At 31.8% G+C, this 17,140-nt stretch overlaps 2 protein-coding genes across 5 annotated transcripts in view; one reads left to right on the top strand and one right to left on the bottom strand.

The window, feature by feature from the left end:
* The window catches only part of LOC100568773 (protein charlatan-like), a 12,853-nt gene extending 3,843 nt beyond the window's left edge, over positions 1–9,010 (bottom strand). The window contains exons 1-2 of one of the 3 annotated variants that reach the window (XM_029488087.1): positions 8,385–9,010; positions 2,763–4,005 (exon numbers count right to left, since the gene is read on the bottom strand). In XM_029488087.1, the coding sequence (XP_029343947.1) occupies positions 2,763–3,947 (1,185 nt within the window). In that variant the 5' untranslated portion in view covers positions 3,948–4,005; positions 8,385–9,010. The other 2 variants (XM_003246354.4, XM_029488088.1) reach the window with 2 other exon arrangements.
* Positions 9,011–10,517: 1,507 nt separating this feature from the next.
* Positions 10,518–17,140, top strand: part of LOC100168829 (regulator of G-protein signaling 17) — a 30,182-nt gene continuing 23,559 nt past the window's right edge. For both annotated transcript variants that reach the window (XM_001951374.5, XM_008187638.3), the window contains exon 1: positions 10,518–11,465. The gene's annotated coding sequence lies outside the window, so the exon portion shown is untranslated. The remainder of the gene's footprint in view (positions 11,466–17,140) is intronic.

Raw genomic sequence — 17,140 nt, 5'->3', positions numbered from 1 at the left:
AAATATTATCGTATATTATGTGACCTTTTTTTTTGGCTCTTACGTTAATTTAGTCTAATGTTACGTTAAGATACGAGCCGCGGTTTGGCCACCCCTGATATATATATTAAAAAAAGGCTCTGAGGGGGAATCTATCTTTCTCATCGGCCCCTTAATTACGCCTCAAATTAATACATTAGTCACTCGATAATTCGAGCCTCAATAATTTGAAAAACTCCATAAATCGAACTTAATGCTAAGTCCCCTGAGAAAACCTCTATAATTAGAAGAAAATACATGTATTCCGGTCCCCTCGAAAATTCGAAATGTCTGTCGGTGGGACACATACGCGTAATGGGGGAGTGCTTAGCCCCTCCCAAACTTGTAATAGCCCCTAAAAATAAATTATTCAGTTCTCTCCTAAAATATTAACAAATCTTTAAAAATTAAACTGTATTTCTTATTCTTTTTTTTTTTTTGGAAAAAATTATTTTTTTTATATTGCCTATGATAAATATGGTAAATATCATAAGCTTGTATGCTTGTATTAGTTTTAAGGAAACAATTTATGTCGGTATGATATAAATTATTTTGTTTTTGGTAAGATTATTACCTCCCCATCCATAATTTTACCTCCCCAATGCACCAACGATATTCACTTTCTGATCGAACAAGATACTGAAGTTGAAAATCGTAGCATTATTTAGACTACTTATCGTGTACACAGACAAAAAAAAATAAATTTAAAAAAAAATTTAAAAAAAAATAAAAAAAAACACACATTATTGTAAAATCAATACATTCATCGTTCCACTCAGAATCTAAAAAAATCACTTGAATATGTTCAAGAATGAAAATTGAAAAATTATTTGTAGTTAAAATGTTATAAAATGTTCAACTATTATACCTAATAAAAATTTAAAAAAAGCTTCCACATAAGTTGTTAATTCTGTAACCAGAAAAATTTAAAAACATACATACAGTTTTTTTAAATATTTATTTTAAGTTCAAATTTGGGTGAAATTACATATTAAATAACAAAGAATAACGATTTTAATTATTTTTTTATAATTTTATAATATGATTAATGAAGATTATTAAAATTTACATAAACAGTTAATAATAATTAGTTTGATATATAATAACTATTAAGTGTGTATATTTTATTAAAATGTATTATTTTGTTTTTGGTAAGATTATTACACATAATTTTACAGTATACCTATGCACTGAACTATAACATAGAGATAGGTAATAGCAAAATAAAAATCCCCTGAAAAAATCCCCGACCCTTGTAAAATAACCCTCACACTACAATATTACTGACAACCACATAGCATTTTTAAAACATAATTAGTGTAATCATTACATTATTAATATTCAATTACAAATATATTATTATACTTATAATATAATATAGGTATACTTTTCAACAAAAAAATTAATATATAATAAATAATATTAAAAAATTTACAATAATATTGTTTTGTTTTATATCACGATGTGAAACAAGTAACAACATATGTTAATAGTTATTTTAAAAGATTACTGATTAGGTACATTCATTCACTATTTGCTTAATAATTATTTATTTTATTTAATGTATCGATCATTCGAAATATGTTTATTTTATAATCTTTTAAATATTGTATCTACCTATATTAAGTAAAACTCTTGGTAAAACTTGTAAAATCTACTTCTAATAATAATTATTATTATTTATATATCGTTAAAATATTATTAGGAAACGTAATATTTAATTTTGATTTTTTTATATTTTTAAGTGAACATATATGGGGTTGTGGGGGCATCGCCTCCATGGGTTACTTTTCATGTAATGTCAGGTGGAGGCTACAGCCCCCTTAAACATTTCAGCCCTAGTTGCGCCACTGGGTCACTGGGACATACTCTATACAATTCGAATTTCCTTAAACGCGATTATAATATGTAAGTTCATAATATGTATGTACATAATACAAAGATTATGTACAATCTATTTGACGTACTGATAACGACGGTGGTTAAATATTATCGTAGTTTATAAATGTTATCGTACCTTACCTACTTAATCTAAACTTTAATCGTATTATTTTACCAAAATAAACCTCTGCAATGGGTAAATCGTTGTTGAAATCGAATAAAATGTAGTCAGTGGTCAGTCGTAATATGGGTCCCGTAAAGTACAAGTGTTTGTCAATAGGCGATGGTAGCCGAAAAAAAAAGTGATCGCGGATTATTCAAACACTCGGTAAATCGAAAACTTCTATAAATCGAATTACCGTGTGACTACTGCATTAACTCGGTCCCCTGAATTTCGAATTATCGAGTGGCTACTGTATTAATATCCTATGGTGGTTTGCCCTATAAAGCGTTAAATAGTTAAATGTAAATTATATTTTACCCAAATATAGGTAGACATTTAGAAATTTAATATCAACTTATATATATTTTTATTCTAAGAGTTAGCTAAATGTTAATTAATTTGGTTCAGCATAATTTATTATTTTACGAACTATACGTTCATATAAAATTTAAATTTAAATACATAATAATTATATCCCCTCAACAGATGAACCCATTGCTTGATATTTGGTGTCCTTAAAAGACGGGTATGAAAACAATATTTTGAACTCAACACATGATATTACTGAGTATTGGTTAGTATACGTATTACAATTTAAAGGGGGTATAGGCAATTTTACAATTTGTATAAAACTTGTGTTTTTTTGGTATACAATGATTGCACACGCCTAATAAAAAATCTGAATCTAAGTCCGACTCACCGGTTTTATCTGGTTAGCTGGTATTGGTATTTGTATAGTGTGCGTGCCGGTCTGTTCGTTAAAATTGACCACGGCGATGTTGACGACCGTCTGCTGTTGCTGTTGTTGCTGTTGCTGCTGTTGTTGTTGATCTTCCAATACAATAGGATTGTTAGCTGCAATAATCGGTGCCGGGGTCAGTGGTTGTTCGTCAATTGTCCGCGACACGATGATTTGCGTCTCCGGTTCCAGCGGTGGTGGGTCGCCCGAATACAGCGTCACCCTCTGCAGGTGATGTTGATGATGAGCCGCGGCCGCGGCTGCAGACTTACCGAAAGGGTCGCGCTTCACTCGGCTCAAGCAGTACTCGTGTTCTCTGTGCATGCGTGTGTAGTGTTTCTTGACGTGGTCTGCCCGGTTGAACTGCTTCTGACATATGTCGCACTGGAATGGTTTGTCTTCCTTGTGTATGTTCTCGTGTCTGGTGTACAGGTCCCGCCGGTCGGTGGCGTACGGACAGTGGGCACAGTTAAACCGCTTCTGAGCGGTCTGCGTTTCCGTGTCGGCCGCGTTCAGTCGCATTTCGTCGTCGGCGGCTTCCGATTCGGCAGATGCTGCTACAGCAGCGGCCGCTGCGGCAGCGGCGGCGGTAGCTATCGCTTTATCTGCCGCCGCCTTCAACCGGCCCAGGTAGCTGGTGACCTCTTCGAGTACCGGGCTCTCCTTCCACGATTTCCGGCCAGCCTGTTGATGCGTCCCGTGTTCGGCCACCACGTTATGTTGTCGGGCCAAATGCAAGCGGATGCACTTTGTGTACGCGCTCGCGTACGGACACTGTGGGCACTGGAACACCTTGACGTCAGCGTGCGTGCCCAGCCAGTGTTCGGCCACACTAGACAGAAGGCCCATGGAATCGCACTCCTGACACTTGAACAGTTTCTTGTCCACGTTGTAGCTGCCAATTTTCGACGTAGTCCACGAGATCGTTTCGTCACTGGTCACCCAAGGGTCGTCCTCGGGCTGCGATGGTTCGCCGAACGACTCAGCCTCATCGTTGTCGATCATGCTCAGGCCCTCTTCTACCATTTTGTACGCGTCTTGGCCATCAAACTGCCTGTCCTCGGACGACGATGTGTCTTGTCCGTAAATTTTTTTCGTAATCTCTTTGAACATGTCCTCGTAAATATCCATTTGCACATCTGCCATTGCAGCTTGTCTACCATCTAATTCCACCACCGGAATCGTTGTACCGTGCACGTGTCACCTTAAATTCAAATATTTGAAACATTAATTATTAATACGCATGTTTAAGTACATATTTTTTATTGTATCTGTATGCAGGTAGTCATGGAAGTTGAAGCATTAATAATTAATGACTATATAGAGCTATATACTTTGACGGTCATCAACGTGTTAACTTTTACACTTCTTACCATCTGGGAATAAAATTATAAATTAATTTAAATTGTTATAAAATAAATAGATTAGGTAATTATATATTAATACGATTATGATCGTCCGATTATGATATCCACCCAATAACTGTCAATCTTTTTAAATATCTGGCACATATATCTTATAGCTTTCACATTAAGATTAATTATTGAATTTACTACAGTATTAAACACCTGTTACATCCTGTGGATGACCTAAATAAATCAAACTAACTTTCCATTCCGTCCGTTTTTCATCATGGTGCTATTGCAATTTAGGAGTATATTTTATTCAGGTATAACATATGGTTCAATTTACACTTGAATTATTTAATAAAAATAAAATAATTACAATTGAGCTCTATAAAAATGTTCACTTTTATGTTAAATTACTACCCCTATATACTATTCTTCAGAATACATTTGAAATGTATATACGTGATATGTTACATATTTATTAGTTATTAGCGATTAATTGATTATAGTGCTGCCATTAGGTACTATAATATTTTCTATGCAGAAAATTAAATAAATAAATAAAAACTACAAGACTAAATCGCATGGTCACATGGATAATTATTAATAGGGCTCGGATTTTGTAGCAAATGCTTCTTTTGAGGGAATTGAGATAGAAAGATAATTCTTATATATAAATACGTTTTGAATCGTTCTGATTTGAATGAAGTAAACTTTTTTTTGCTTTTTTCCACAAAATCTGCTTTTTATTGCTTTTCCCCCTATTTAGTTATTTTTTCTTAATTTTTACATATTTTTCTTGAAAACTTAGCTTATCTCTATGTATATTATACGTCTTGGACTATATTATTATTACCAGAAATTATAAAACCAGTGAAAAAACCAGTAATAAATATATGACTGATAAAATAACTGTTGTTATTGTGCCGAAATAGTTTTATTTACAATTATCTATAGTTGTATCAATTACGACTCAAGGAAAGGGAAAATTATCTGAATTATAACTACGTATTTTTATAGCACGTTCTAATACTTTAGTTGGCCGGTAAATATCAATCAACAATCAGTGAGGTATAAACGTATAGTGTTCTAAATAATTTCTCTCATCGTCAAAATGCCAAAAGTTAAAAATTTAAATTTAAAATTAAAAAAAATCGTAAGATAATTCGGTGAAAATGTGCTTATGACTGACGGAAATATTATATTTTGTAAATTGTGTGAAGTCAAAATAAATTCGGATAAAAAATATAACGTTTTATATGTTTAATATGAGTTTTAATGAAAGTAACTTGACTAAATATATGGTTGTAAATTCCTTTTTTTAATATTTAATTGTATGTGTAATTGAAATTTGCTTTTTTAGAATTAAATGAATAAATGCTTTTTTTGGCTGTTTTTGGCTACTTAAAATGCTTTTTAAGGATTTATTTTGCTACAAAATCCGAGCCCTAATTATTAATAATTAATTAGTATGACTTAAAACAATTTTAGCATTTTTGTTTTGAATATTATTTTCCAAAAGTTTTTATAGTACCTAATGTTGTTCTTTAGTAGGTACCTCTTTTATCCGCGTTAACTTCTATATACCTATGCGAATATGCTATAATAATATTGCTATCAGGAATCAGAAATTTCAGCTTTTTTTTTTGAGTAAACAACGTTTGTTTTTTTATATTTATTTATTATGTGTACACTTTTAGATAAAAACTTACGTCATACATTTTATGTGTAAAAAATAACACAGGAAAAATTGTTTAGGTAGTTTGTTTAGTAATGGGACTATAAAACAAAGTAAAATGATAACAATTCATAAATAATATAATTTTATTGTATAATTATAAAGTATTAATTGAACATTAATAATTATGCATAGTATAATTTATCCACCTCATCGATGGACACGTATTATATGTTCACATTCAGCAACTGTTTCATTTTATTAAAATATATATATATAATATATATAGAAAAAAATGTTTCAATTCGTTGGAATTAAATTGAAACAACAATGACTACGAATGAAATTATGAGCGGCGTATGTCAACAAATACCATGATCGATTTGTAACTATATAATATATGTATATATAATATGAACTAGTATTATTTAGTGTGACTCAACAAGCATGCTGCTCACTCCAATTTTCTCCTATAGTAATACATTTATTCAAATTCTGGTTTTTGAATTTTCAAAAATACTTGAACCCCGTTTTTCACTATTCAGATTTTTATACCATTTAAGGAGTGTCTTATGGTGATAGTAACTTTTTTTTTCTAATGAGAACAAATTGACTGTTATGTACTAAGCGATTGTTTTAAAAAAAAAAAAATGTATACATCTTAATCAAAATTCGAGCGAGTAGTTTCAGAGTTATTAAAATATATAATATACCAATGATGATATTATAAAAATATCATTAAAAATGGGTATATAAAAAATAAAAATATCAATTATATGTAATATAATAAAATTGGATCTGGTAATTTCTATATATACTCGGACAATTGTTAAAATATTTAAAACATTTAAAATATTGATAGAGTAATATTAATTTCCAATATTTTAAAACCATCATTGCCTCCAAAACTGCACAAATTTTAATTTAGATATATGAAAATGTTCAGAAAAGTCATCTGATCAACTATATATACAGAAGAAATGGGTGATTATCATATTTTTTTGGAAAAATAAGTTAATATCGTCACGAGACTTTCCTTAAATGGTTTATACAATTTAAGTATTTGAAAATATTGTCCTTAAGTATACATACAAATTCTAAAAAACAGAATTAAAAAAAATCGAGGTGAGCTCGCTTGGTTAATCATCATTGCTGTATACTATTGGGCATTAATAATTCAGTTAAGACGTCTGATAGAAGTGCACATCGGCACAGTGCCACAGTGATAAGAAATATTATATTAATACTTTTAAAAATTGGGATTTTGCCTAATATGTTATATAATAATTATTCATATCGCAAATAATTATATATTACACTAGTTATTATACACTATACATTATATATACACTCAGTGGCGCCGAAGTCCAAAATTTTACCTATGACATTAGACACCTCCACACAAAATGTTGACACCCACCTATTTCTTATAATTACATTACCATACACCAAGTATAATTTAATGTTGTCTATTAAACAAATGTTCGTAAAATAACTATAGAATAACAAAGGTGACCCCCAAACTACTAAAATCACCTATGACAATTGTCATAGGTAAATATATATTTTGGCGCCACTGTATACACTTATACTAGGTACGTAGTGGAATTTTTTAAACTTGAAACATTTTTGTTTTTTAAATGACTCGCAGTTATCTACAGGCTAGATATGCAGCTTACCCAAGACCAACAACGCAATAGGTTGCAAGCGTATTTAATTTAAATTTTAAAACCCTTCCTTAAAACAAAGTATAATACTATTATTCTTATAATAATTAATATTATAATCATGTAATTTTTATAGTATTATCAAGATGAGTATTTGTTTGCAAGCCACCTATACATCGATGTAGCACAATTGCCTGCCCAAGCGCCGTGTAACGAGTTAGTCAGCGACCCGCACCCACAACGTCACAAAAATATCAAATTAACTATAATATTCGTATGATTAAACAGAAAGCTATTGTCAGCAATCGTCGGATCGGACAGCGGTGAATAATAATAATATTATAGTCATTGATATTATCACCGCTGTAGCATTATTAACGAGAACTAGTTATTCACGCGTCTGAATATTATAGTACAGACATATTCATAAAATATTATAATAATATCATAGAGTTCGAGTGTTTGACTGTCGCTTCGTATACACAATCGTACGCTCTGCCTGTTCGATAATCAATATGCTCGGAACGAACGCGTACCACGCGCGGTACACACTTGTTGTGTGATAACACGACGGTGGTACGCTACATAATATTATGACAACGAGATTAAAATATGGTTTTAATATTTAAGCATGTTAATAAAAACGTGATACCGTTAAAGCTGCAGAGTTTATGCGGTGTTGGAGACGGTGATATATGTTACCATAATATTACTACTCCTAAGAGCATTCGCCGGTTGTTCGTAATATCATAATATCATACAGCTGCGGCCGCCATATGGGTCTGTGGGGTATGCCATATGTAGGTGGGTACGACTATTTTCGGTTCGTACCCGTATTATATATAATTCATCGCCATCAAATATATTATAATAATAACATATTTTATACCGTATAATATTGTCGTCGTCGTCGTCGTCGTCGTCGTCGTCGTCGTCGTCGTTGTTGTTGTTGTGTGTTATTGTGGTTATGTGTGTTATTGTTACGTACCGATGTCGTAGAGAAGCCGTGACGTGTTCCCGCGGCGTCCGGATCAATTGTCGACCGCGGCCGAGTGGCGGTGACGCGAAAAACGACGACGGCACGACAAATGACCGCGCGCCCAGGGAAATGATAATAAACGACTACCACTACAAACGTATGTGATGATTGACTTAAATAAATGCATTGCGACGTGTGCAGAGAGTATTGTGACCGTCCAACAGCACCCTCTGCCGGTGGACAGATACGTTTCCCAGCAATAACTGACAACAACGGACATCCGTTGGCCAACGTTAAACCGTTTTGTTTCGCGTTTACCCGGTGAAAAAATAACGGATAAAAAGAAAACGACGAATGGACTTCGGGGAGGGAGTTTTTAATTTTTTTTTTATAAATTTTTTTCGGTTTCAGACTTTACAGCAGCCGGACGGAGTGGAAGAGGAGGTGTCCGGCTGCGAACACTGTACAGCCGTGGGGGTAGGTGTAGAGCGTAGCGCTCAAGGGCGTAGCTACGAAAATCGTTCGATCGGCTACAGCTTTCGGTTGCTAACGGCGACCGGAACGTTGGATTTCGCGGCCAGATAGCGTGAACCCTGCAAATAGCACATTTTCGAACTATCAAATATGAGAGGTTTTATATACATTTTCGTTCGTGTCATCCGTAATATATGTGGAGAGGGAAGGGTAGGATTTTTAACGGTATTTTCTACGATTTAAAGACAAGAATCTTCGTTAATGATTGAATTTCCGAAATCATGACATGTCAAAATCAATTATCATTATTATATTTTACTCGTCGTACTTTGGAAGCCGTTTATATAATGACTTAGGTATACACACGTATCGTATTTCCAACAGTAGACGGTTTAGCTAAGTAGTAATATACGGCTGCAGTCTGCAGTAAATATTGACTTTATAGAAGCGAAGGTATACGGCTCGTTATTGCTTATATATTATAATATAGTTGCCCGTATTGGAGGAGACTTATGTAAACGCTCTTGCGTATTAAAATTCACGGATACCTTTGCATACAGCAACGCGTAAAACATCGAATACGGTTGCCAAGAGGAACGGAAATATCGGCAACACGTTTGACTAGCAACGTGCGCTATGCTGATGTACATTTCATATTATATACATTGCATGTTACATTATCGGAACGTCAAAAACTGTTTAAATTCTTCTTTTCCCGTAGATTGTAGGAAAATTGACGTCTATTTCAAAACGTATTCATGTATAAGATCAGTACACCCGAAACGTATATAATATTCAAAATCCGTATTGTTCGTAATGTATGCGGTATATAATATAATATAATATTTATAAACTATAATGCATTATATCGTGGGGACAGTTTTACGAAATTATACATTATAATATAATAATATGATAACTATACAAGATGAAGAAAATATTGTGAGGACTCGACGTCGATTCCCGTGTGTGAATCATCGACGACAGACAGCAACGTGTATAATAATATTATTAATATAATAATATTATGATGATATGAAAACGAAAAATTATTTTAATAATAGTATAATATGAAAACGCGATGAGGGCTCGCGTTGAAAAGTGACACAGGTATAAGACCCCACCGCCACAGTCGATACCACGCCGAATGACGACGATAATATAGTTGTGGGTCATAAAATATTGTACAGCAGCTCCGTGTAAATGTAAATGTTTACAGGTGTTTGGAACGGTAATGGGTCTGTGCCGTTTTGGCCGCACTGATTGGTGAATTACGGATGACCCGGTTTCCACAAGTTTTTGTGTGCGTGTGCGCGAGCGCGGGCCATGCAAGTACACGAAGTGTATCGCGGGTGCGCGTGCGCTTGGTCCTCAAGCGTGCGCGCGCGCGAGCGCCTGTGTAAGTGTGGGTGTGCGTGTGTGTGAGTGTCGTAATGCGGGTTGGCGCGCGCGTGTGCGTGTATTTGTGCACGTGCGTGTGTGTACGTGTGAGCGTGTGCGGGCGCGGGCGCGTTGCCGTTTTCGCGCAGGGTGCGGGAGGGTCCTTCTAGTCGGGCTAATCCGCCGTCTATGTGTGTGCGTGTGCACGCGGCGTCAGGTCAACTGGAGTAGTGCGTACTCCCGTAAGCCCTCCGCGTCGTCAGTTTTTTGAGTGTCTCGGTCCGTGCGGTGGGCTCTACCTCGCGCTGGCTGGCTGGCGAGGCTCGTCGTCATCTACACACGTTATTATTGTTATTATTATTATGCCGTCAATGCAGCAGTGTACCGCTCTATTATATTGTAGTGGCGTACGCGTGCGATAATTACCATTAAGTCATCGTTACTTATTTAACGCCATCGCGGTATGTGATACTAACTAATATTATAATATTATTGCCGAGTGCAGACATATATAGAAGGCGACATAATAATATTATAATACAATAATAATATGTTTCGTTGTTTTTGCGCGCGCGTGTAGCCGTGTGGCGCTATTTTTAACGATAATATAATAATAATAATAATATAGTGCCGTGAACCGTTGTGCACGAAGGTTTATCGCCGGAATCGTTCGCCTTCCCTTCGTTCGTTACTGTTTTTATTACTGTTGTAGTATTATGATGCGGTTGGCAAGCGATTTGTGTGTTGTACCATCACCGTTGCCGTAGTGGGCGCAACACGACGCGAATAGGATCGCAACCGGTGGAGGGGTCGGCCGAAAAAAATAAGGAAACGAACACCGTATATCAAAGATCGAACGGTGGAAGTCAGAAGTTCTGTCCGGGTGCTATAGCCGGACGTCGATGATGCCATTCGGCTGGTCACCGGGCATCAACACCACTAGCATCGGTATCAATCGCGCCTGCACTAGCACCAGTAGTACCGGCGGGAACGTCGGCGTGTTCGGCGAATGGATTGCGGCCGGACAACGCGACGGTATCGCGTACAGGCCGTGTGTACCACGTACGCGGCAAGTCATGTACCTGAAATCAGTTGACAATCCTATCTGAATGATCCAGCGCAGCGGTGTCTCAAAAGGTACACGTACCCCGTAGACGATTCCCACACCCCTTCCCGGCCCATCCGATACCCCGCACCAGTCCTCCACGCCAAGGTCCGCCGACCCACATACGCCCCACAGTCGTCTACTACTCTGCTCCTTACTCACGCACCACCCATCGTCCTCCATGGCTCTACTCGCCGCCGTCTCACCACTTATTCGTTATACTCTCCCATTGCTATCCTTCCACGCGCCCATTTCCGTTATATATAGGTATACTCCATAAATGCTTCCCCTCCACCAAAAACCGGTAGCACCATGCGATGCGCCACGATTAAATATACCCAACATAGCTTTTATAAATGTACATTATAATAATTTTAAAGAATAATCATGTCGAAACGATTTAGAGATACATCATCTATATCATATTTTTTCATAATTTTCCCATTATTGATAGATATTGGCGATACTGATATAATATGATTAAGCTTTAAATTGTAAGTTTAATTATTATTACAGGTATTGTTCAGTTCATATTTTGTTTCTAGTTAAATTGTTAAAACCATTTAAACTACTTGAAATATCGATAAAGTTAATGATTTTACAGTATACCTGAGGGTGCATTTAACTTCAATAATTGTTGACATTATTTTAACCTCTAAAATGTCTGGATGTAAAACTGAACACATTATTCAATTATTATGAACATGAAATAATATTACGTCATTTGGTTAGGTATTGTATTTAGTTCACCACACGTCCACTCATATACTTATACACCTGTTATTAAAGCGTACAATTTAATTTAAATGTAATTGTCGTAAAAATTGAAAAATTTATATACTATTTCTCAGAGAACATTTTCCTATGTTGAATATTTGTATTTTTAATATAAAATAATGAAAATATACCTGTGCATAATTTTCTGATTTGACGACAATTAGATGATTGTTATAAACATTTAAATACATAAAATACTATATTATGATACTGTACATTCTCAGGGACGATATGTCAGTTAGATTAAATTATTTGCATATTTTTTTTATTGATTTAGCTAGAAAAAAATTGTTTTTATAATTTTACTGATTATTATACCTATTATACTATAATATTTATACATAATAACTCATTAAAAAGCGGATAAGTTTATGTCGCTTTGCTGTACAGTAGGTTACAAGTGGGTCGATGTATAATGGATTGCATTAAACTTGAATTCAATGATATAATATCATTGTATAAGAAAAACGATTCTGAGCGGAGACGGTTCATCAGTCTGGATTTTTTAAATTTTTATTATTTATTATAGCTTTTAAGTTGAATTAATATTATAATATTATAATTTTTTTTTACTACGGTGATAAATAAATCGTTAGAAATTAAAATGCCATTTTAAGTGGTTTTTCGTAATATGTCAGTAGTTTTTCCCGTGGCATTAATAACTATTGATAAAATCGAAAAATGACTCCTCTAAAGTACCATCTTTATCCAATTTTCTAAAAGATAAGGTACTATAATATGTTGAATCGAAGCACTCCTTCTGGTAGAAATTTTGTATACAGAATAATTATAAAAAAAAAAAATTAACACCATTGTAAAATCACTAGCTTCCTCGCTCCGCTCAGAATCTAAAATATAAATATTTGGAAAACATTTTTCGGGGCAGTAAAAGTTAGATAGCATTTATAGCGGTTGATTACACTAGCTTATTTTTCTCGTATGCTACTATGAATAGTTTGAAATTGTGGAACAGTATTGTTACATTAAAATTAATTCGATACAAATGAAAAATGTAATACATTCAGCTTTCATAAAAGATCTTGACCGTTCTAGATAAAACCAAGCTTTGTTAAAAATTATTTTTCAAATATTATAGGTATAAGTTTTAGCATTTTCTTATTAAAAACACCAATATCCGAGGAAAGCGAAGCGAGTTAAGTACATATTTTGTTAATAGTTTTATGTCTAAATTTGTTGTATTTTTATTTCAGATGTGCTTTTATATTTTTAATTCAATGCTATAACGTCTTATTGTATTAGTTGTTGCATATATTTATTGATTTATCAAGTACCTATAGGACACACATTAATACAACGTTTTTAAGATTAATACATTACCAGCTTCTAATAGTTTTTGAATATTTTTATTGAAATCTGTACAATATGACTGTATGAGTACATCATCTTGTCGTTAGTTGAATATGACCCTTTGATAACACTTCGATCGTTTAAATTTACAAGTTACAATAGCACATCACCATTTGCGTTGTAGGACTTTTAATCAGCTTGGTGGATTACTTGTTTGTGTTATAACTTATTAGAACTTAAGAAAACGAACAAATATTAATAGCGAATAAAAATTTGTCTTTGTCATATTTTGTCGTTATGGAAAACATTTATGAGTTTTTTTTAGTGTCGGAAGGTTTCTAAAATGTTATATATTATATATCATAGTTGTTTATGACACGAGAAACTCCTGGCCGTGAATATTTAAAAATTTAATATTTTCCCGTTTGTATTTAAAAACAGTACTGGGTTTATTAAATATTGTGTAACAAGAGGTATTGCAATATATTATTGTAGATATTTAAAATATTACCTATAGAAAATTATAGGTGATATGTAATTTTCATACAAAGTATTAGTCATATTTATTAAAAAAAAAAGAAATATTATTAATTAATACTAAATTATACTTAACATAATTTTTTTTAATTTACTAATTATTTACTTTTACTATAATTATCCATTATTACTATAATTTGTCCACATTGTAATATGCATCAATTAAACCATCACCATCGTGATTATATTATAGTTCCTCATAGGGAGACAAAAAATTCTCTTCAATACTCAGTAATTGAGTTGTATGGTACACATAGTCGACCGTAAATAATTTTTTATTCGTTTGAGGTAAGACAAATAACGTCTAGTCGTACAGTTAGAAATTGGTGTTCAAACATATTATTATATTTTTTGTACCCTATCTATATTAGGATTTAGTCTACACATCCGTTAGAGAATCTTCTAATATTAATTTACATATTAGGTATATTTAATATTTAAATAAAGAGGAGAACTACTTTTAATTTATTTGTTCAAAGATTGAAAATACTAAATACTATTTAAAAATATTAAAATGTAGGTATCCATTCTAAAGAAAATGTTTTTTCCTATATTTTCCAAATTTGCCCGTCCCAAAAATCTTGATACTCAAAAAAAATTTGTGCCTAAATACGTCCCTGATTAAAGTTACGCAAAAACGTCAGGAAAACGGAAATATACTTTTATTTATTACAGCCATGGCTGGACTAAAACATTAACAACTTATAATAAAATTCATTGTAGGTATAGTTTAAATAATCTGCTAAAAACTTTAATGATAATAAAACCTATTATAGTCTATGCATTGAGTAATTATTGTTTTAATTTCTGTATTTGGAATATTTGGGTATAATACAAAGTTACATATAGATTCTGAAAAACTTTGTCATAGTATCATATTATCACATACCTATAATATGTATGACTGCATTGATATATTACAAAATAAAATAGTATTTAATTAAATGATGTATACCTTAATTTTTTTTTATACGTACTTATATATTTTACAATAAAAACTGGTAGTATTGATTCTATATTAAATTATGTTTTTGTTAATATCATAATTAAAAGTGTCGGAAAAGCTTTGTCATAAAAATTTTTAAAAAGTAATAATTTAATAAAATAGAGAAATTTACTTACTAATTACTATTATCCATAACACATTATAGTGAACATTGTATTATTTTAATTATTTTTCTTCGGCACAAGTCACTATGTATATCAATTTGTAAAATTCCTTATACAGAATAAACTATGTGATCGTTAACGACAGTAAATATTAATTATTAAATACATTGAGTTGTATGTATGAAAATGTACTTTTTCAAAGTTAAGTATTTTTTAAATTGCGTTTTAGGTATAAATATTTTAGTATAAATACGAGTTTGATGATTACAACAATGTCAAATTAATATATATATATATATTACATTGGGATAATTCCATATAATACTGGTGACTGATGGAAATATTTATAAAGATGATAGATTAGATTAGATTCCACAAAAAGAGACCAACCGCTTAAAAAAGAAAAATGTTGAGAAAAAACGCAAAGATAAAGAGATAATTAAAAAGAAAAAATATGAATGTGGCACTTGAAAAGTTTCCCCTCTTAATCATTTACTTTCGTAAAAAATAAAGTAAATACTTTATTTTAGGAAATATAATACAGTTAGTAATAAATGACAATAATTTATCAAGTATAGTTTTTTATTTTTTTTAATCAGTGTTATCAAATTTGAGGATCAAATAGTTTATATTTATAATTCGACCATTATTATTTATCAATTTAGTTGTAACACGTTTCACTGAAATCAGTTCAAATATTAATTATATTATTTTTATCTTCTTACAAACTTAATATATTTAACTATACCTACTACCTACCTAATTCATTATTTTTTTTTGATATATAGATTTTGAAATTTTAAAATAAATCGATTTAATATTAACTGTACAGAAAGTATGGTTTGTTAATTGTTTGTATTTATTATCTACTTATTTTTGTAAAAATAATTTTGTAATTCTGTAGGTTTATTATTTTGAAAGGTAATTTATTATTCCATACATTTTGTAACATAATTATTGATAGTTATTTTATATGCCATGATAAACCAATAAAATGTTATATTTTTTAAAAACGAATTTAGTTTAAATGTTGCTTGATATTTAATAGTAAAAAAAAAAAAACAAAATGTACTAGATAAAAATAATAATAAATTATACATACTTTTTGAAAATGTATTGAACATAGATTAATCATAACTCATAAGCAAATTAATTTTCTCTGTGTTTATAATATTTTATACACATAATATGTTTTTACTTTTAAAATACACGTAGAAAATCAAATGTGGTAAATTATCAAAAATCAATATCAACTAAATATGAAACAACTAGGCACATATTTGCATTTTTTTAGTAGATATAATAGTAATAACTTTAATAAACTGTATAATATTTTATATACTTCATATCTATGGACTATGACAATAACAGACTAATAGGTGAATTATTTAATAAGTGTAAGATATAAATCTATTACCAAATGTATTATAAAAATCATTTACGAAAACGTATTTTTAAACAAAACAATATTTTTTTAGCGTATATCGTTTATTTGTTTTTATATACAGCCATTGGTATAATATAATAATAACAATGGTCGTTTTTCCAGGTGAAATTTTTCTTTGAAATTAAAATGGATATTGTTGAATATAAGTTGAAAACAGAATGACTGATAATTTAAAGGGTTCGACGGAAACATTTTTTACAGAAGTTCTTTGAGGTCATAAATCACGACTAAACTAAAAAACTACATTCAATACGAATCACGAATGTAGAGTATACGCACAATGCGCTCGTGCTTTTTAGTTTCAGAAGGGACATTATCGATCATGTTCTGTTCACTGTTGTTTTTTTCACACGATTAACTACCCCCTTCGTTTATTTTTTATTAAATGCATAAAATCGTATGACAAGAAATGCTTTTCATTACAGTTTTTATAATTAATTGTTACAGACTTACAAACAATCCTATTAAGGTAAAAGAAACTAAATAATTTGGCTATAATAGTTTAAAATCTTAATTTAGTAATTTTAA

The sequence above is a fragment of the Acyrthosiphon pisum genome, chromosome A1 (genome assembly GCF_005508785.2).
Source record: "Acyrthosiphon pisum isolate AL4f chromosome A1, pea_aphid_22Mar2018_4r6ur, whole genome shotgun sequence".
Lineage (NCBI taxonomy): Eukaryota > Metazoa > Arthropoda > Insecta > Hemiptera > Aphididae > Acyrthosiphon > Acyrthosiphon pisum.
This window is presented reverse-complemented; position numbering and strand designations above follow the sequence as displayed.